Below are 21,223 nucleotides of genomic sequence, written 5' to 3' on the forward strand. Positions count from 1 at the left end.
GGGATGTGAAGACGGAGGAAGGGCTGTGAGCTGTGAAATGTAGGCAGCTGCAGACACTGGAAAAGGCAAGGGAACACATCCTCCCTCAGAGCCTCTGGAAGGTGTGCAGCCTGGTGACACCTTGATTTTAGGACATCTGACCTCTGGAGCTCTAAGAGAATAAATGTGTCATTTGAAACTACTAAGTATGTGGTGTTTTTTTTACAGCAGCAATAGGAAACTTCCACCACATAAGCCCTGCTTCCCACCCGGGGCACCCGCATGGCATCCCTACCTAGCTGCGAGGGAGGCTGGCAAGAGCAGCCATGACTAGCGAACATTAGAAATGGAAAATGGAGGGGCGCCTGGGGGGCTCAGTCAGTTAAGCGTCTGCATTCGGCGCGGGTCATGATCTGAGGGTCCTGGGATCGAGCCCCACATCGGGCGCTCTGCACAGTGGGGAGCCTGCCCCCCCCCCCGCTCTGTCTGCCTCTCTGCCTACTTGTGATCTCTCTGTCAAATAAATAAATAAAATCTTAAAGAAAAATAGAAAAGGAAGATGGAAAATGAGGGAACAACTAGCAGGCAATGTCTCAGAGGGTCCTTGTGGCAAGGTTTGTAACAGAAAACAAGGTGGAAACAATCTGAACTGGTTAAAAAGTTACAGTGAACCATATGACGGAGTCCCGTGCAGCTGTTTAAAAAGTAAAGTTAATGGGCACCTGGGTGGCTCAGTCGCTTAAGCATCCAACACTTAGTTTCAGCTCAAGTCATGATCTCGAGGTTGTGGGATCAAGCCCCATGTCGGGCTCTGCCCTGAGCTCATAATCTGCTTCAGATTCTCTCTCTCTCTCTCACTCCCTTGCATGTGCAACCAGTGAAGTTGCCACACAGGTACTGCTATAAAATCTGTCCAAGATACAGTAGTAAGTTAAAGCATGTTAGAGAGTGACGATGCATAGGCCAATACTGGAAATGTCACTCATTTCATCAACAGACGCAGAGCCTTGCTTTTTGCCCAGCACTCGACCTGAGGCCCACACGTGAACACAGCCGACCAGGCCTGCCCGCACTCACCGCCCCTGCACTAAAGGAAGCCCCTTCCAGAATACAGCAGAAATCATTCATGTCATCCCTAGGGCCTAAGGGCGGGGCTGGGAGATCACCAAGGGGCTTTTCAGGTTCTCTTCTCAACCATTTACATGTTTTACTCTGAGCATGTATTATTTTTGTCATACAAAAAGTTTAATAAAAATTAGCAAACTAATAGCCAGCAGACCAGCTATCTAAAGCCCACAGCACATAATTCAGACTGCATTTGGCCATTTTCTTCCTCCCAGTAGGAATGTGCCCTTGGTGTTGGTCACTCCGCTCTCTTGGCCTCGGTTTCCTGGCTGAGAGGGGAGAGAGGCTGGTGTCCAGCCCATCTGACCGCTCGGCAGGCAGGGAGAGTCAAGCAGAACCCGGGCTGTCACCAACACGATGTCAACGGCAGGGCAGCCTACAAAGCCGGGAGCCTGCGTTCCTGCTCGCGCACAAAAGACAGAGTGGGAGGCACGGAGGGTAATCGCTCCGAGGCCAGATGCTGAACAAAAAACCCAATCTGTGGTGGTAAATCACAGGGTCTGGAGGTATAGAAGCACAAAGATCTTATTTCCATCAGTAAAAAATTTGGTGGCCTTTGAAAAACAATGTGCCACACTTTATTAAAAATAGAATCTGGGCTGGGACAAGTTCCAACAAGAAGACTGTAATGTTAGCTCTTCAGAGCCCTTCTGAGAGCAATTCTGCCGAGGGGGGGGCTGCAAAATCAGCAAATAAACAACAAGAACAACCGGGAAGGGTGAAGCGTAGATGCCTCAGATGCACAGAGAAAAGGCGTTTCTTTTCAAAGCGATTTTAAAAGCAGTTTATAAGGAAAGCATATTAGAATGTCTTCCACGGGGGAATAAAAAAGACACAGAATCTCGCCCCAGAGAATGATACAATCAGAACGACACTACGAGGTCTATAAAAGCCAATGAGACGATCGCCATCATATGGCAGTGCCTGAGCAGAAAACCACAGAGACCAGGAAGCATCCCTGGAGATCAGCTAGACCCATTTCACAGACCCAGAGAAGTAAGCCTCCTTGCCCAAGATCACCTCAGGACAGCCCACTTCTGCGAATCCTAGGATAGGCAGCCTCGCTCAAGGCTGCACAAAGAAGGGACACACACACAAAAGGCCAAAAACAACATGTAAGGATTTCCTGAGTACTCAGAGAACAAGTCCCTAATAATAAGCCAAGGGCTAAAATATATGACAAAGTGAATGTTGTTGGCTGAAAACACATTTTTAGGTCTATGCTCAAAAGGCTATTCTACTTATCAAGTTAAGTTTTCAAAGTACAAACATACACCAAGAACGAGCTTTCACAAGGACTAGCAGTCCCTGACTTCTGACGACTGAAGGTCATTCTTACAGCCTCCCAGAGAGAGTGAAATGAAAATGAGGTGACACAGCCCAAGAGCTCAGGATGAGTCAGGAGCCACCTGCCACAATTTAGGCATGGTTACGGAGGAGTTGCATAATTAGTCATCATAACAACAAAAGATAACACACATCAGCCTTACTACGCCCAGTCACTGCCGTCAGGACGGGATGTGTATTTTACTCCTGTCACCATCACCTCACCATTTAACTCTGGAGGTGAATGCCATTATTGTCCCCATTTTAAAGATAAGAGGACTGGGACCTAGAGACGGTAGTGAACGTTATCCAAGTTCGCACAGCCAAGTGCGGCGAACTGGGTTTGAACTCACCCCAGGAGGCTCCCGACCACGAAACTGTTCTGACTCTCAAGGAGCGTCAAGAGAACCCCAGAATGGCAGAAGGAAAACCTGAAGAGGTCACAAAGCTGTACAGGCAAACCCCTAACTCCAAGGCACCCCATGAAATAGCCACAGTGAGCAGCACACCTGTCCTTTTCTGTAAAATCTCTACAGGACACTGCAACCTGTTTAAAGCAAATATACAACGGAGGTTGGAAGTCAGGAAAAACTCGGGATGTAGTCAATAGGAAAACGGACTTTTTTTTGGCCCAAATGGTTTTAAGTGCTGTGAACCTTTAGCCAAGCAGGAAAAGTAAATAATATTAAGTTTAACAAGGCAAAAAGAGAAAACAGCATCAAAAAGTAGAAATGAGGGCACCTGGATGGCTCAATCCGTTAAGTGTCTACCGTCGGCTCAGGTCATGATCCCAGCCCTGCATCAGGCTCCCTGCTCACCAGAGAGCCCGCTTCCCCCTCTATCCCTCTCCCCTACCGTGCTCTCTCGCTCTCTCAAAAATAAATAAAATCTTTAAAACAAAATAGAAATGAGTTCTAAGGGGTAAAACACTTTATACCTAATAATGAAATAATGTGCAATCTTACTGCTCTAACTTGTAAATTTTTAGTTACTGACGGTTATATAAGGAAAACAATGTCATAGAAAAAGAACCCACCACAAGAACGCATAACAAAATATATTTTTTTAGACTTTCTTTTTTTTTTTTAAAGTAACCTCTTACACCCAACATGGATCTCAAACCCACAACCCCTGAGATCAAGAGTCACACGCTCCAGGAGCATCTGGGTGGCTGAGTCAGTGAAGCATCCAACTCCTGATTTTGGCTCAGGTCATGATCTCAGGGTTGTGAGATCGAGCGCCCCAACGGGCTCCGAGCTCAGTGCAGAATCGTTTGGGATTCTCCCTCTCCCTTTGTCCCTTCCCCCACTCATGTGCTCACTCTCTCTGTCTCTCTTGTTCCAAAAAAAAAAAAAAAGTCACACGCTCCAGCTGAGCCAGCCAGGCACCCCAAAATGTGTTATTAATACAGCTTGCTCAATTCTCAGTGTTAAGATTATAACGGGGTGAGGGGGTGGGGAAGGGGGAGAGAACTGGAATGAATTATATATCAGGAAAGTTTCCTTTTTTTTTAAATCCAAAGGAAGCTGCGAGCTGTCATACCTCTAAAAAATAGAAATGCAGGCTGTAATTCTGAACAAAATATCCACTGTAGCTCTAAAAGGCAGAAATGCAGGCTCAGAACTGGTGTGGCCACTTCCCTGGCCCTTGAGCTACGGCCCCCACTTTCCCCTCCCCTCGCCAGTTTGCTTCGATGCCACTTCTTCAAAGCTAGCTTCCTTTACCTCTCTCTCGCAGAATCCTGTATGGAACGTCATAAAGCTTACCACGATTTGTGATAACATCCTGGTGATTATTTAACATGTTTTCCCACTGAACCACAGGTTGGGAAGTGATGGTCCACGGACCAAATCCGGCACAGCTACTTTTGTAAATAAAGTTGTACGGGCATACGGTCACAAGTGTCCACTGACTTATTGCAGCTACTTTCACAATAGTGGAGTAGTTGTGACTGAGACACTGTGGCCCACAAAGCCCAATATCTTTACCATCTAGCCCTTGACCGAAAAGCCTGGTGATCTCTACATGAGACCATAACCTCCACGAAGCCAGGCTCTATCAGGTCTGGTTGGTTTGCCAGGACCTAACAGAGCCTCGGGCGTGTAATAAGGCGCCGACATCAATCTGCCGACTGAATAATGTGCAAACGGGGTAAGGGGGTAAGTAGCACAGGCCACGCATTCAGAGACTGCACGTCCATATATTCCATCCCTCTCGTCCGCTCTCGTCCAGCCCAAGCCAGATTACACTTATTATCCTTCTTCTACTCCTGAAGAAAGGGAAGAACCTGCTCACCTTCACTCCGTCTGTAAAGGCAGAGACACGACTCTAATGTAGGCCATTCGGATTCCGAGCCCAGGCCCCTGACCGCCAGTCAGGGGAGAGGATCTTCTCATTCATATTTTTAGTAATTCCCGAACTGCAGATCCAGGGACTAGGCAGAGAGCCAGAGCTGCCTCTGACCGCGTGGTCCCTGGCTCTCGGGCACTCATGCCCTCGTCACCTAACCCCCGGGGGCGCGACAGCCCAAGGTGGCTATGGATGTCCGTCCTGCTCAGACAGCAGACCGGTCACCCAGTCCCAGCGAGCAACACTGAACAAAACTCTCCATTCAGAAAAATCATTCCCGGGGACTCCCCAGCCCCATTTCATAGCTAAGGGAAATGAGGTTAATGGAGGTTGAGGACCTGGCCAAGGTCAGGTGGTCGTATGAAGCAGAGGTCTGCTGTGAACCCGGGATCTGAACACCGTCACACTGCAACCCCAGCTCCCGGTGCGAGCGCGCTCAGCCCCCTCCCGGGTCTCTCCAGGCTTTCCCCGGGGGCCGTCATCCACAAGAAGGCAGTTAAAGTACATTTCTATCCTGCGCCACCGTAGCGGGCCATTTCCACGCCTTACAGGATACTGGGTAGGGAAAGAAGTGAAAAAAAAAACCTCAACATGACTTCATTTAATGATCATAACACAGAAACAAAGACGTCTGGCTGCTGAAGAAAGATGACCCTGGGATACATAATGATCCCCAGTCATCACGGGAAGGGACATTAAAGAGCAGCCAGAGACTCCGGTTTGTAAAACAGCTCTCCACATGCCTAGCGACAGTGTAAAAAAGTCCTCATGCAAAGAGAAAATTTCAACTCAAAAGCAGAACAAATGATCCTGGTCGGTGTCTATCTTCTGGCTGAGGGGGAGAAAAAGGAACTTTCACCCACAGTCACTGAACTCCGTGTGCTACAAGCAAAACTCCTTCCCAACCCAACGTTCTACAACCAAGCCCCCAAGAATGCCACCCTGCTCATGAGGTCTCCGCAGCTCCTACTTCACCCCGGAGCCCCTGCCGTCACGTCACTCCCCAGAAAAGCAGCACAGGAAGGCCCGGGCTCCCAGCAAAGCCCCAGGTCAAAGAGGACAGCTCTGCAAATTTGACTTATATGGGGATTTTGAGCGTTCTCCACCCACCCAACGCCCTCTAGTAATTCAAGCTCGAGCTCTTCATCAATGAAACACCAGGACACCAGTGCCCCATCCCAGCATGGGAGAACGCAAGGTGCTGGTGTAGCCGGATGGGTCTGCGCGGCACCCCTGCCCTCTGAATCAGGCCTGCACCATCACACATATTTTACTCTAGTGGAATGAAAGCATCTAGTACTGACTCTGAAATAGAAAACATAAAAGTCGGGGCACCTGGGTGGCTCTGCCCGTTAAGCGTCTGCCTTTGGATCAGGTCAAGATCTCAAGGTCCTAGGATCAAGCCCTCCTTGCTCGGCAGGGAGCCTGCTTCTCCCTCTGCTTGTGCTTGCTCGCTCTCTGACAAATAAATAAAGTCTTTTAAAAAAAAAAAGAAAGAAAGAAAGAAAGAAAATAGAAAATTCTGCTCTCTCTTCTCTCATCCCCAAACAGGGTGGCCATAGGAGAAAAGAGACGAGTCAGGAATTCTTTACAGCAATATCACTCAAGGTATCATTACTGCCATGAGCTAAGTTCAGAAATTAAGAACAGGTAAGACGAATGGATAGAGTAATTTTGTATCTGTCAAGTTTAATCATAAAAGAGGGGTTTGTGTGCTTATGTATCTTGGGAGTTTTTAACTCCATTTTGCTAATAATTCTTTTTTATTGTATTTTACAAAAATACCAGTCTGTGACAGATTGAAAGGCAAAGTAAAACTGGTCCTTCCCTACAGACTTGGAAAATAATTGCCAACAACAAAACAGTTAAATGAAATGGAGCTTGTTTTCCTGAACGTGTGAATTGCTGCTCAAGCTCCCCTAAGGAGAGGCACGCAAACTACAAGTGCACGAGGACACCATTCTCCCCCTGACTAGCAGAGACCACAAGGGTTCTGGAGAGCACACGGCTTTGGCAAGGCTGCGGGTAACGAGTCGCACATATTGCTTGCTGCTGGTGGAGGGCAACTTGGCGAAATCCATCCAAGTTACAAATGCAAATCCATTTCTAAGAAATGAGGTGACAGCTCTATCCCCACACGTGAAAATGGTATGTGGACATATGGATGGATAGATGTTCCCTATAGCCTTGTTTGTAAAAGCCAAGACTGGAAAACTACCCTTCTGCCCATTGTGGGGGGCTAGGTAAGCCAGGGCAGTACATTCAAGATACTGAATACTCTGCAAGCCATTAAAAAAGAATGGGGACGCTCTTCCCAGACTAGCGCTACCCACCTCCAAGGCACAGAAAGCAGGGGCAGATCAGGATAGACCAGCACAGGCTAAAAGCACTGCTTGTGTTTTTAAAAAACGACGAGAGAAATAAACATATCTGCTTCTACGTGCATAAGATACCAATGAACGGAAGCAGAGGGAACTGCGAGGAGAAACTGCGCGGAGGCCAGGACCGGATGGTGCGTGTGTCGTCAACATTATAGCCTTCTGCACAGTTGGAAACTCCTACGGTGGAAACTCATCTTTTTTAAAAAAGTTTAAGTTTTGTTTTTGTTTTTGATTTTTTTTTTAAAGATTTTATTTATCTATTTAACAGAAAGAGAACACAAGTAGGCGGAGAGGCAGGCAGAGAGAGAGAGGAGGAAACGGGCTCTCCACGGAGCAGAGAGCCCGACGCAGGGCTCGACCCCAGGACCCTGGGATCATGACCCGAGCCGAAGGCAGAGGCCTTAACCCACTGAGCCACCCAGGCGATTTTTTTTTTTTTTAGAAGAAACGGAGCTTAGGGGCACCTGCGTGGCTCAGTCGGTGAAGCACCTGCCTTTGGCTCTCAGGTCATGATCCCAGGGTCCCGGGACAGAGCCCTGCGGAGGGCTCCCTGCTTGCCACCTGGGGCGCGGGCAGTCTGCTTCTCCCTGGGCCCCTCCTCGGCTTGTGCAGGTGCACCCGAGCTCATGCTCTCTCTCTCTCAAATAAATAAGTAAATAAAATCTTAAAAAAGAAAAAGAAACTGCACTCAGCTACTTCATGTGTCTCTCAGCTAGGAACACCGAACTGTGTGCGCCAGGTAATACAAGAGTCTGTAAGATGCCTATGAGATGGCCAAAAGTCTCCGCCTACATGATGTGCCCTCATCATCAGGAAAGGGAAAAACACAGTATCTTACTGATGATTACAAAAGTTTCGCCACACGCCATCAGCACCTTGTCTACCATCGACATTTCAGTAGGAAATCACAGCTTCTTCCTCCTTCTGTCCCCTCTGTGCTCGCCCGGCCCCCATCTGGTCTCTAACTGGAAGCCAGGCTACCCTGCCCCGCGGGGCTCCTCTTCTCACACTGCTCCCAGCAGGAGGGGCTCCTCATGTCTCAGACTCTGAGAGGCTGAGTCACCAGGCCCGTGTCTGGAAAGCTACAGAGTGGCAGCGTCAACACTGGAACCTGAGACCTTGGACACCAGGGCACTTTCTGCTACATCGTTTGGACTCCAGGGCTAGTGCAAAAGCCAGGGGCACTGGAAGAAAACACTAGTAGAAAGGTCAGGTCCTGGGTAAGCACCAAACGTTAATGATTCCATTGCAGCCCCACAATGCCCCAGGGAGGGAAGTTCTCTTGTCACCCCCATGTTACGGGTGACAAGCAGCATCTCTGGGAGTGGGAACAACAGCAACTCTCACACCCAACCCACAGCAGCGGGGGACATCCAACCAGATCTCCTCCACAGGCTAACCGGCCTCCCAAGGAAGCTGACCAACCTGTCATCTACTAACTGGTGTAACAGTGTTCCTCCAGGGGTGCCTGGCAGGCTCAGTCGGTAGAGCAGAAGACTCTTGATCTTGAGGTCATGAGTTCGAGACCCAAGGTGGACAAAGAGATTACTTACAAAAGGGGGGGGCTCCTCAAATAGCCAGTTAATTGAACCTGCCATGAAGAAACTCTTATCTGAGCCAATGCCTCCCCAAACTAAACCCATGAATCCCAGAGGGAGGTGAGATCATCTTAGGTAGCTCCAGTATGAACACTTCCAACTCTAGCAATTCTGCGTCTTTTTATTGACTTATCGACATACAGCACTCTATTAGTTTCAGGTGTACAGCAGAATGATTCTGATATTTGCATCTCTAGCAATTATGTTTTTGATATGCATTAGAAAAGCATATAACTAGCTCATCAAACCCATTACCTCACAGATGTCTTAGCACAAAACAAGGCCAGATTAAATGAAGTTGCACAGATTTAAGGAAAACTACTATGACATTCAAGTGATTCAAAGACATAGAGAAAAAGTGCGAATAAAAAGAGTGGAGGCTGGGAATGGGAAGAAACTGCAGCATTCAATACACACCAGCTCTGAAGGTCACTTTTTTATTTTTATTCGCCCTCCCCCTGTAGACCACACTGCCTCTCTCAGGTGGATAAGGCAGTATCCCCAATAAATAAAGCACCCTGAAATGCTGCACTTAAATGGCCGTGTCCTTTGGTGGTTTAACCTGGGGCTGACCCCAAGCCTGGTCTGTGCTGAGTAACTCTACCTGTACCTTCAGTAGATCAGTAATACCCAGTAACCACTTGGAGTACACCCCTCCACACTGTGAGAGAAGTGTCTGACTTGGGGAATAAATCCGAGGGCCTCCCTACTGTCCTATCATCTGCAGAGCTGAGTGGGAGAGAGCTGTGGGGCTCTCCCTAGCCCATTCCTCTCCCACCACAAACCAGTGAGAAGGGAACCCCCCGCTTCCTAGCACCTGCACTCAGAACCACACAAGGTGAATTTTGCCTCTGCTTGTGCCCAACCCCTACCCCCATCCCACTCTTCCCAAAATGCCCACTAACTGCAGACAGCCGGTCAAAATGAAAGCAGAATTCCAATAAACCAGGGAGTCTCAGAGGTCGGTGTGTTGTCCTTCCCCGTGTTCGGTGTATCCGTAAACTACCTCAACTTATTGGTAGCTTTCCCTAAATCTGTTCAATTTCTTTTAACAATAGCTTTGTGCTTTGAGCAAACTGAAGGAAACCATTAATTCCCTACAAGAAAGAGGACTACAGAACGTAATGTGTGTGAGAGCATCGCAGTTCACAAAATGCTTTCACAGGCAGTATGATCTCCTTTGAGTCTCCCCAAAAATGCTGTGCAAAAGGTATTTTATCACCTTCCTCTTTGTGTTATAAAGAGAGGAAGAAACGGGCTTCGAGATCTACCTAGCAGGATTCCAAATCCAAAACTCTGTGCACTTGAAAGCTGTAGGGAAGAAAGAAGTCGGTCTCTTTTTTCCCCCTTGGGACTTGCTGTTCTAAGTGTGCTCCCCAAGCTGGGGATGCTAGAGACGCAGAATCTCATCCCCCACTCCAGACCCACTGAATTTGACTCTGCATTTTAACAAGATCCCCAGGTAATTCCTGTGGACAGTGACATGTGATGAGCACTGCCTCCGGGCACAGCAACTCTTCCATTCTAGCTCGCTACATACAGCCCCCCACTCCCTTCTCCTGTAATCCTTGGTTGAGCAGCTGGCACAGATGTGCCTGTGCCGAACGCCCTGTCCTTGCCAAGCTGCCCGTCTAACACGGTGGATTCTCAGCTTCAGAGGCTTATCAAAATCAGCTGTGGCACTTACAAAAAATAAAAATCCCAGGTGCCTAAAACCCACCCCAGAGCTACCTACACCCTGCCCAGGCAGAGGCTCTGGGACTAGGGCCACAGAAGCCACACACCAGAAAAGCTCCACATCATGCAACCGTGTCGGGGCCCCTTTGGCAACACCCAGGAAAGCTGCAGCCAGGCGCATCGTCGGAACAGCTCTTCCGTTTCAGGGCCTCCGTCCTGGAGAAATGAAGGCACGTGTGCAGTTCACTGCAGCGCCGTTTCCAGAGAAACACACCGCCTTTCTGAAAGAACGTCAAAAAGCAACTGGGTGAACAGGAAAACTCCCTGCGTCCAGCCTTGCTGCCGCTCTCCACGGAAGAGGCCCCGGAAACGGACACATGTTCACCAAAGCCGACTTCGGTCAAAGCGTGCACGACGTACCCTGAACAGAGAGGCCAGGACAGCGCAGTAAGGCAGCCCAGACGCACTCTCAGCGCTCCGGCGCTCCGTGAATGCACCATCTCACTTCTGGTCTGTAATCTTCTCACTGGAGACTTTCACCTCCTTGTTCCCGTTCCCTCAGCCTCCAGCTTCCATTCCCGCCCTCCCGCTCTGGACTTGCCCTTCGGTCCTCCCAGTTTTCCCCTGCGTCCTCCCTTTCCCCGTTTGCAGACAGAAGGCACACTGCCATCCTGACTCTCAAGCCTGGGAAAACTGTCCCCTGAGTCCCTGGATTAAAAACCACCCAGCCCCATAAACACAGGAAAAGATAGATGTCTGGCCTTGTTAGTAAACGGGGAAGCAAACATTTTAAATCACCAGGATACCCCTTCCCACCCATCAGCCTGGCAAAATGTCAGACTCCGGATACCGGGCGTCTGCAAGCCCGCGGAGCAGCTGGCGCTCCGCAGCGCCGCCGGTGGGACGCACACGGGCACACCTGCTCCGGAGAGCGACCTGGCAATGTACTAAGAGCTGAAGATGCCCCTTTCCTTGGATCCAGCAATTTCTCCTGGAGGCAGGTCCCACAGAGAAACTTTAAACAGAGGCATAGGGCGACAAGTTCAAAGCTGTCATGACAAACACAACACATGATAAACCCAAGTGCTACTCAACAATAAAATCAATACCAAAAAAAGTTAACAATGCGTTATATGTTGGCTAACTGAATTGATATAAAAAATAAAATAAAATGAATACTTGGGAGCAGATTCGTGATGGAAGCTCAGATAGCAGCGAATAACCCAGAATTACACACATTCCAATGGGTAAATCTCAAAGCCATAATGATGGAAAAGCAAACTGAGAAGGAGCTGTTCAGTATCAGAGAGCGCGTTTCGAACAGGAGAAAATGACAATGTATCCGGCTGACGGACACATCTAGTTGAAGTCTATAAACGTCAAGTTTGGAGCAGCAGTCACTGTCCAGAAGAAGGGGGAGTGAGATGATGAAGTGTTCGCTTGTGCTTGTAGTGTTTTCTTTCTTCACTGGGTGGTAGATGGAAACACACGGGTGGTTCCCTCTCTTATTCTCCGTATTCTTGTGTGCGCCTGAAATCTATCATCACCCAGAAAAAGAGTCAGAAGTCCAAACTACTTTTAAGCACGATTAGGCTCTGAAAGTGGCATCAGAACTGGAAGTGCAGAAGACTGGACCAAGAGGTGGAAAGCAAAGCTTTGAGAACCAACAGGGTTTCTTCCACACTTACCAACATCCAGCACAAACAACCGTTCTTAAAACTGTAGTAAAACTGCATGTCAAGGACTTACGACATACCCGAAATTCTTGGCAACAAGCTCAGTACAGAAACATTCCAAGAAGCCTTTAATGACAGGGTTGATTGTTGATACAGAATTTATTTCTCTCAAAAAAGTATTTGCTCATTCATTTGGGGGTGGCTTTTTCTCTTAAAGGATCATCAGGCCTTTCAAACCCTTAGATTAGCATTTGGTTTCATCACAATCAAAGACGTAACAAGAATGTGCATTAAAATAGGCCAGAAGTATTACATCTCCTAAAAGACACCGAACTCTTCCAGTCCCTTTGTTTTGGGCTGGTTCCATGAATAGGTTGGAGATAAAGCCACCAGGAGAGACCTTTCTGATGATACCACAGAATTACACACTATCATAAAGCCTCAAGTCATCTGAATGAACTAGACACAGCAGGCTGGGGAAAAGAGGACAAGAAAACCACAGAAATTTCTCTTAAATGCTAAGAGGACCCAAACTGAAAATTACTTTCTATTACAAGCCAAAATACCAAAATTCCACATTAGTCAAAAAAATAAGTAGGTTTTATTGTATCGGTGAACTAGATAAAAAGTGGATATTTAGAAAATAATATTACAATCTTTCATGCTAACTAAATACTGGCATTCAACTTTGTTTTCCTCTAGGATTCCAAGAAAAAACAGAGAAAAAGCTATAGGCCTAATTGTCAGGTCCTGACCCAACACAAACATCTACATGTTACACCAAGAGACCAGAAGAAGAGAATTTTTCTTTAAACATCAGCCCACCCCACCCCAGGCTACAATTTTTAAAATCTGATGACTATCACAGTAGGCCCTCACATGTGACTTTAACCACTCCCAGATGATACGTTAAACCAAGCTTACAGTCTCCAATTATCTTCAAGAACGGGAAGCAACAGTGACAGTACTAGAAGAAGAGATAAATTATGTCTCCTCCCAAGTTACAAGATGTACATATTTTTTTAATAGTTTTAAAATTTTTTCCCAACTAGTCTCAAAATACTGCCTCAGCTGATTGACTTAACAAGATAAAACAATCTCTATAAAATCCTCTAGCTTTGTTTCAAATTTTTACTAGTTCTACTTACCCTTCATATCAGAAAAACTTCATTTATTTAAAACAATTCAAATACGGCACTCACTGTGGTATCCAATAATATCCTGGGACTGTTCAAGGAATACTAAGTTGCTAATATCTGGTATATTCGACAGTTTTAAATAAGGTGGTTAGGTCCTTCAATGGTTGAGAGACAATTAAGGATTTTTTTTTTTAACACCTTAAATATATGCCAAATGTATATGTCAATAAAGCAGTTAAAAAAGAAATTATAGTGCTTGGTTCATGACATAGTGTGTTGAGGAGTTTCAAAGTGAAGAAAGGACAGGTCAGTGCCCATCTAGGGACGGGAACTTCTCCCTTGGTTTGCGATGCTGGTGAGGCCAAGGCCCACCATTCCGTCCTCACAGGACATTCCGTCCTCACAGGACATTCCGCCTTCCACAAGACTTCCCATCTGTGTGCTGAACTTTTTTCATCAGTCGATGGTAAGTAGGTGCCACTGGCCCAAAGACGACTGAGAGAGAAAGTGAACCCCCAGGCCAGAGAGACCCCTTCCGCCCCCACCCTGGGCGCACCCTCTTTTGAGAAATCCCAAAGCCTGTATCTTTCCATGAGCTTCTGACAGCCGCATCGTCAGGGATGGACCGTGGATCAACTCATGGGCCTCTAGAACACCTGGCCCCTCCCACATCATCAGATTTTTCACAAAGTGCCTTGAATTATCTTTCAGATGCTTGCCCCATGTTGGGAAGGAACTTTTTTTTATAAAGACTCGAAGAAATACTGTTCACTAAGAAGCTCTGGACAGCCCCCCAAAAACACATCAGTTTTACAAGGTGAGAAAGACTTGGGTCCCAAGAAAGACAACAATTTGTCCAACGTTACCATTACGCTCATGCTTAACTGAAGAGACAGGCACTGCGACAGATGCCCATTCGAAGGTACACTAACTAGATTCATGTCCTCATATAAAACAAACAAACAAAAAAAAAAAAAACCAAACTCGGACCAAATGCAAACTATACTAAAGAAACACCTGCTGTGGTATCAGCCTTTTCATTGTACTGCTTCTGAGACTCTGCAGCACCTTCAGCTGTGCAGGTAAATGCACCTTACTGAAACTGTTCAGTCTTTACCAGTGTCACACCCACAAAATAAGAAACTGCTGGGCCTCATCTCGTTCATTTATGGAGCACCTGCCCATAGTACATGCCAACGCTAACACAGCACGTCCTCAACAAATGGTTGCTTACGGGAACAGAAACGTAGTCAATCTGACACCCAGCATGTTCTCTATGGTACATCTTACAGCACTATTAACAAATGAAATGAAGATTCGATGATTCAGACCAATTTGCATTGGTACAAGTCTAGAGGACACATTTGGTTTCTCCCAGCAAAGGCTTCCTCTAGAGAAAATTTCTCAAGCTCTTCAAACCGAAATCTTATGGGGGGTGGGGGGGCAGGGGGGTGAAACCAAAAAACTTTCCATTTGCAAGGTGATTAATAGGAAGTTAAATCCATTTATCTGGACAAAAATCAGAGGATTACCAACAAGGCACATTTCCTCATGCTTGGTAGCAGCTAGTACATTTTAAAAATTACAACACACTAGCCAAACAAGCTTACTTACTATCTCAGAAGCAGACACACCGGGTGGCTAAAGCTGACACAAGCAAGTTGATCAAGAACCATGGCGGCAGGATTTCACACGAACGTAAAACTCAAACAAATCGGTAGGAACCAGCATTACCCTCCCAAGGGACAATAAAACCTCAGTGTATAAGGAGACAAGCCGAGGAATGTAGATCTTTTCCGTATCTAAACCAGGGAGAAGTATGAGGGAAAGAGAAGGGGTTCATTCCTCAATCACATAAAGGATTTGCTACAAGTTTTGTTTCTGCTCGGCTGGGTCCTTTCTTGTCTGACAGAGGAAACAAGTCCGCTGTTCCAAGCTAGGTTTTGGCTTGTTCAAGTCTCACCTAGGAGAATGGTACCTCTTAACACCCTTTCTGGACATATCCACCTGGTTAAAACACGCCAAACTTTCTTCTGCATAGAAGAAAAGGCAATTGCCACTTGCTCCTTCTACAACTACGCAAACCAGCCAGGACCTAATCATGTTAGGAGCAGAAAAGACGAAGGAGAGCCCCAGAGAGAAACTATAACCAGTCAACAGAGATTCAGAGAAGACCTACCTGGAAACAATTCATCATCCAGGAAGAACCTAAGGAGGGGTCTGGTGCAAATGTACATCTGATCAGGTGAAGACAGTCTCCTCATCCCCAAGCCTTCTCCCTCCCTCCCTCCCGTGGGAAGGGAGACTGGGAGGGGCAGGGCTGACCTGAGCACGCTTTTATAAGGGGCGGGGTTAAGGATTCTCATCCCAGCCTTTGCATCCTGCCCTTTGGCTTGGTTTGCATAAATGAACTTGCACAAATGAACGTGGGCTTGTTTATATTAGTGGCTGCTTCCAAGAGCCTATCATCTTCATTATTCTTTAAGCCACACTGGAAGGTGGCATAATAATGAGAAAGATGTTAATAATAACAGCGAGCCCTCACTGAATGCTTGCGTTGTACTAGGCCCTGTAGTACAGGAGCTCATTTAATACAACAGCCTAATGAGGGAGGAAACCACGGTCATCCCTTTTCTAGGTGAGGAAAGTAAGACAGCAACTTGTTCAAGGACAAAAAGCTGGTACATGTTCGAACCAGAACCTGCACTTGCTCCAGACAGTGTCCAACTAGGAACAGAAAACTCCCTACTTAGGAATTACTGGCTCCTCACTTCACCCGGGTGACCACCCTAACTTTGGTGCCGCTTCAGGGACTCCACACGAGGTGTCAACTCTGCAGACACAGTACTGATGTCTTCCCTGCAGCCTGAGTTTTGCTGGAACCTGGTTGTGCCATTCTGCCCAGGTGTGCCAAGAAGCCCCAGCTGCATGGGGGAGGGGGGGCGGCCTAGATGCTGGCTTCCTTTTGGGACCTGTGAGCTCTCAAGTTCCCAGGCTATTTCACTACAGAGGGGTGTCACCGCACCCAGGCAGGAAAGGAACACCACCAAGAGCTAGGACTATGCCTCACTGGCCCAGCAGCCTGAGGCCACACAGCAGGCAGGAGGGAGGATCAGAGATGCTCCGGTTTCCCGGTGGCCCTCACAAACTGGTCTTAGGAAAACCAGGAAGCAAGGCATCACCCTTTCGTTGCACCAAACCAATGTTAACACCACTCGACAGGAAGGAGCAGGAGACCTGTCTCTGTGCGGAGAAGGAAGGAAAGGAGAGAAAACGGAACTCCTGCAGGAGCCACCCACCACATCTAACTGGTCCTGCGCCAGTACCTTTGCAGCTCTCACTCCGGGAAGCCCCAGCATTTGCTCTGCTGGCGGTGCTGAGAACTGAAGCCAGCGCCAGTGGGTCCTGACTGCACCCCTGAGCGAACACATGGCTCCTGAATGCTCCTTTGCCCTCTGTGCTAATCTTGCAGGAGAATGTGGGACAGAAGATTTAAAAAGCTGTGCGATGGGGGAAGGGTAGCCAGATCACCTTACCCCAGGGCTTCTCAATCTTGCCTTCTCAGATTCCCTTCTGGGGCCTGTATGAGAGCTTCAAGGGAGGTTTCCCCCAAACTGGCATTAAATGAACACGTGTTCCAGCCGGGGGAGGGGCCCTTTGATGGAGGGGAATGCCCCCACCACCCGAGAGTGAAGGCAAAACACACACACTCTCACCCTGCCCAGGAGGGCCACTGCCTTATTCCAGGGGGGCAAGCTGAGCTTCCCAAAGCTCTGACAAGTGGGGGTGCCAGCAAGGTACACCCTGGGAACCCAAGGGCTGGAAGCTGTTCCTGCAAACACTGAAAAAGAAGGGAGAGTAGCAATGGGAGAAAACCAAGTTAAAGTGAGCACCGCATCATGGACCCAGCCCCGCCAGAGCCCGAAGACATCCGCTTGCTGTGACCACGCTCACCAGACCACGCTCACCAGCCTCGGAGGGGTCTGCAGCAGATCAGGCCAGATAACCCTGGAGACCTCCTCCACGCCCAAAGACGGCCCCGCCCTCAGGGCCTCCAAATGTTACCGCCAAATAACCTTGTCCCTCTTTCACAGGTGGAGAAATTGAGGCATCCAAAGCACATGACCGTGCTTTCCAAACCAGGTAGAAGTTCACTTCTCCAACCACAATTCTGCACTTTCAGCTTTATTACATTTCAAATTTCTCCAGATACACCGACTGCCTTTGCAAAAGTGAATTTTAAATATAGTTTAAGGAGCGAAGTCAAAATGAGACGAGGGCGGACAGGGAGACCCGTAGGGCTTTATCTACCGCAAAGGCGGGATGGGTTCCCCCCCATCCTCAGCTTATCCCCCCCGAGGACGCTTCCACCGCAGCCCGAGGGCGGAGGCAAGGCGGCGCGCCCGGGCACCGGCGGGCGGGCTCCCGGGTCCCGGGGCTGGGAGGGGGGCGGGGGAATCGGGCCCCTCCCCCGGCCGCCCCGGGGGGCTGCGGCCCGCCCGCCGGGCGCGGGGGCCGGGAACTTCTGGCCGCGCCGCGCGGACCCCGGCGCCCCCCGCCCCCACCCCGGCGCCCGGCGGGTGGGCGGCCCGGGCTTCCCTTTCTTTCGCCTCGCCGTGCCTCCGGCGCGACCCCCGAGGCGGCGGCGGCCGCCACTCACCATATTACAGATGGAGGCGATGTTTCGGACAGTCATTAGTCTAAAGGTTGCAGCGATCCCGCACCGCCATCTTTATAAGGTGAAAACAGGACTGTCCATGGTGGAGCGCTCGCGGGGAGGCCGGGCGGCGGCGGGGCGGCGGGGCGGCGGCGGCGGGGAGGCGGCCTGGGGTCCGGCGGGCAGTTTGGCTGGGAGAGGGAGGCCGGGAGGGAGGAGGAGGAGGAGGTGGCGGAGGAGGAGGAGGTGGAGGAGGAGGAGGAGGTGGAGGAGGCGGGGAGGGCGGGGAAGGCGGGGAGGCGGGAGGGAGAGCGGAGGGGCGGGGAGTGGCGGAGCGAGGGAGCCTGGGCCGCGGCCGGCGGCGCGGGGAGGAGGGGCGGCCCGAGCGCGCCGCGTGCAGCCCGCGCTCCGAGTGCGCCCGCCGCGCGCCCGGCCCCCGCCCCGCCCCCGCCGCCCTCCGCCCTCCGCCCGCGCCCCGGGTCCCCCTTCCCCCGCCCCGGCCTCGCTCGTCGCCTATTTCCTGCTTCACCCTCTTAGGGCCGGAGCGCGGGGCCAGGCCCTCGCTCGCGTGGCTGCAGCAGCCGCTCCTCGCGCGTCCCCCGGACCGTCCCCGACGAGGGGGCGCACGCCGCCAGCAGCCGGCGGGGACCCGGGGACGGCCTCGGGCGCGGGGCGACTCCGGGGGGCGCCGCGGCCCGCGAGCCGGGGAAGGCGGGCGCCGCGGAGAGGGCCGGCGGGGCCCCGAGGCCGTTTCCCGTCTAAGCTTTTTCCTTCCTGCCTCTCGTCCGCCAGCAGCCCCGGTTTTTCATTTGGGGCGCGTGAAGACGGCAGAGAGCAGGGATGACTACGTCCAACCTTTAGTTTCTCCCCCGCGGTTCCAGCCAGATGGCACCCGCGGGGACCCAAGGAGTAAATGGGGTCAGGACGCGGGGTTGTGGGAGAGCCCTGGCCAGCAGCGGGACGCCTGCCTGGTCGAGGGCGCCGGGAGGAGAGAGGAATCTGGGTCTGGGCGGAGGCCAGCCGCGGCGCGCTCGGGCAGTTTGTGGCAGTAGCAGGTACAAAACAGAAGTCTGAATCCTGGAGGAGGATTAGAGACCGTCCAAGCAGCGACTGGAATCCGGATTCACCGAGAACCAAACTTTTCCGCATCAAGAAAAGCAGACCTCTCCGGGACCCAGCGTCTTTAGGTTCTGAGAAGGTTTTGCTGCATCGGTGTAGACGCGTTTCCCGCATGAAAGGTCGTGGCTTCTGGCTCAAAGCGCCAATCTACACCGTTCAGCCGATTTGTTCAGGTGAAGTGGGGGGATTCCATTCCCGAACGTGAAACAATTCTACAAAGTTGCAGTTCAATGCTTTCAACGGAGGTTGTACAAGTGGAACCCGTGATAATTCGTAAACCGATAGATATATTTAATGACAAATTGAATGAGGATAGAAACTAATTGAAGGTAGTTTTTTTCCTAACCAAGGCTAACATACTGCGAAAACATCATGCTTCCTATCCTCCCTGATGTACGATTTATGTTGATTTGTGTCAGGTGTGTGAGCCATTGATTGTTGATATCTCCAGAACATGGGTGTAAAGAAAAGACAACTGCTGAGTGACAGTCCCTGGGGTCATGGTGGCTCTGTATATTTCAATGGATTTAAGGAATAATACTCCTGCTTATGTCAAGTCATTCAGCCAACACCTTCATTCCAAAAACTTAGCGATGGATCATAGTTAACTATGATTTTCTTACCACTGTCCGTCTTGATGTTCTATACATTCGTGACCTCCCATTGCCATGGTCACGTCAATGATTAATATTGTCTTTGACAGATGGATAAAAGAAGGCTTCCAGAGTCAGGTGTCTTACCTCCATGGGGTCACCCCCATGTTACAAATGAAGTGAGTCTGCTAAGTTGGCCGAGCACCATGGGAGAGTGGAGGGCAGCAAGACACCCAATATAGCGTCTAGTCCAATAAGAGGCCTAGAGAGGTTTCCAGACTTGAACAAAGTCACAAAACAAGTTCAGGAGCAAACCTGAGTCTAAAACTCAGGCTCTGGGCCTCAGTTTCACAGACATTCCTTTCTAAAGGCATTAATCCAAAGCCTTCAATGCTACAGAAATTGTGTACCATAATTGAGTTCCGTATTTCTGCCAGTGTCGGCACAGTGGCTTGCAAAGTCCAGAAGATTGAAAACACTGCTGACACAATGAAAATTGGACATCACCTGATTACCGAGTGCTACATCAGCACGTTCAAAGGGTATTTTGCATACCTTCTAACAGCCTATAGCCTAAAACCGAAGTGTTCAATATAGACTAACACCCAGATTGAAACTCAGGCAGTGACTTACACACACAACAAATCAATGAACACAGCAGGTCTTGTCAGGCTTGTGAATAATTAAATACATTTTTACACTACTACAGGGTTAGTATTCACAGGTCCAAATTGGAAATAGCATCAGCTGAAGAGGAAGAAGCCTAACCCCAGCTTCACTCAGCGAGTAAACGTTTGGAGGAAATAAGAGGCAAAGTCATAAAAATGTTGACACGTTAATGAGAGAACAGGGAAGAAACGTATTTCACACGTAAAGAAATTTGAGGGAGACAGTCACAGGTGGTATGCCCCTTGCCGCATGAAGCGCGGTTGGAGAACCTGCAGCATTGACCTCACCCGGGAGGCTGTTAGAAGTGTGGCCTCTAAGGTCCCAGCCCAAACCTATTAGATGAGATTCTGTGTATGACGTGTGAGGAACACCCGTCCAGCCAATCACTCGTGATGGCATTCTCAGTTTTTGCTTGCCTGGTTCCCAGATTCTACTTTGGGCAGCTGTCCCTTTTTCAAAACCTATGGTTCAGGTATGGCCGACCCTGCCCTCTGCTTCCTGGGGAAGGCATGTAATCCAGGCCTGGCCAATGGGAGGACCTCTCATGGTCCAGCCACAGTGATTGACTCAACCAGGAGAACGTAGTATAAGCTGAGCTAACGGGGGTGCACACAGGGTCTTTAGAGAAACAAGCACCCCACTTCCTGAGTTTGCCGAAGTGGTAGGATAAAATCCAGAGCTTCCATATTCCCACCGCCTGCGATCCAAACCAACATAGAAAAATGGAACTGAGGAATGGAAGAGCGACCCTAACATCATTCATCTCCCCGCTGCCAAGTCTATATTCCGGACTCTTCCGCAGCTCAAGCCAGTGAAGTCCTTGTTTTCTTTGTCCAGTTCCATCTGAGTGTCTGTCTGCTGGCGATTGGAAGAATCCTCATAACCAGTGTCTTCCTCTCCCCCAAATTAATTAGGTTCAGTCTGAGATCATGTTC

The 21,223-nt window shown here is 49.4% G+C and overlaps 1 protein-coding gene across 2 annotated transcripts in view; it reads right to left on the minus strand.

The window, feature by feature from the left end:
• The window catches only part of USP46 (ubiquitin specific peptidase 46), a 57,307-nt gene extending 39,182 nt beyond the window's left edge, over positions 1-18,125 (minus strand). Inside the window, exon 1 of one of the 2 annotated variants that reach the window (XM_045079743.1) lies at positions 17,911-18,125. In XM_045079743.1, coding sequence (XP_044935678.1) covers positions 17,911-17,946 — 36 coding nt within the window. In that variant the 5' untranslated portion in view covers positions 17,947-18,125. Of the gene's footprint in view, positions 1-15,429; positions 15,540-17,910 lie in introns of those variants that run through there. The other variant, XM_004764954.3, reaches the window with a different exon arrangement.
• Positions 18,126-21,223: the final 3,098 nt, after the last annotated feature.

The sequence above is a fragment of the Mustela putorius genome, unplaced genomic scaffold, assembly GCF_011764305.1.
Source record: "Mustela putorius furo isolate JIRA1106 unplaced genomic scaffold, ASM1176430v1.1 tig00000430_pilon_pilon_pilon, whole genome shotgun sequence".
Lineage (NCBI taxonomy): Eukaryota > Metazoa > Chordata > Mammalia > Carnivora > Mustelidae > Mustela > Mustela putorius.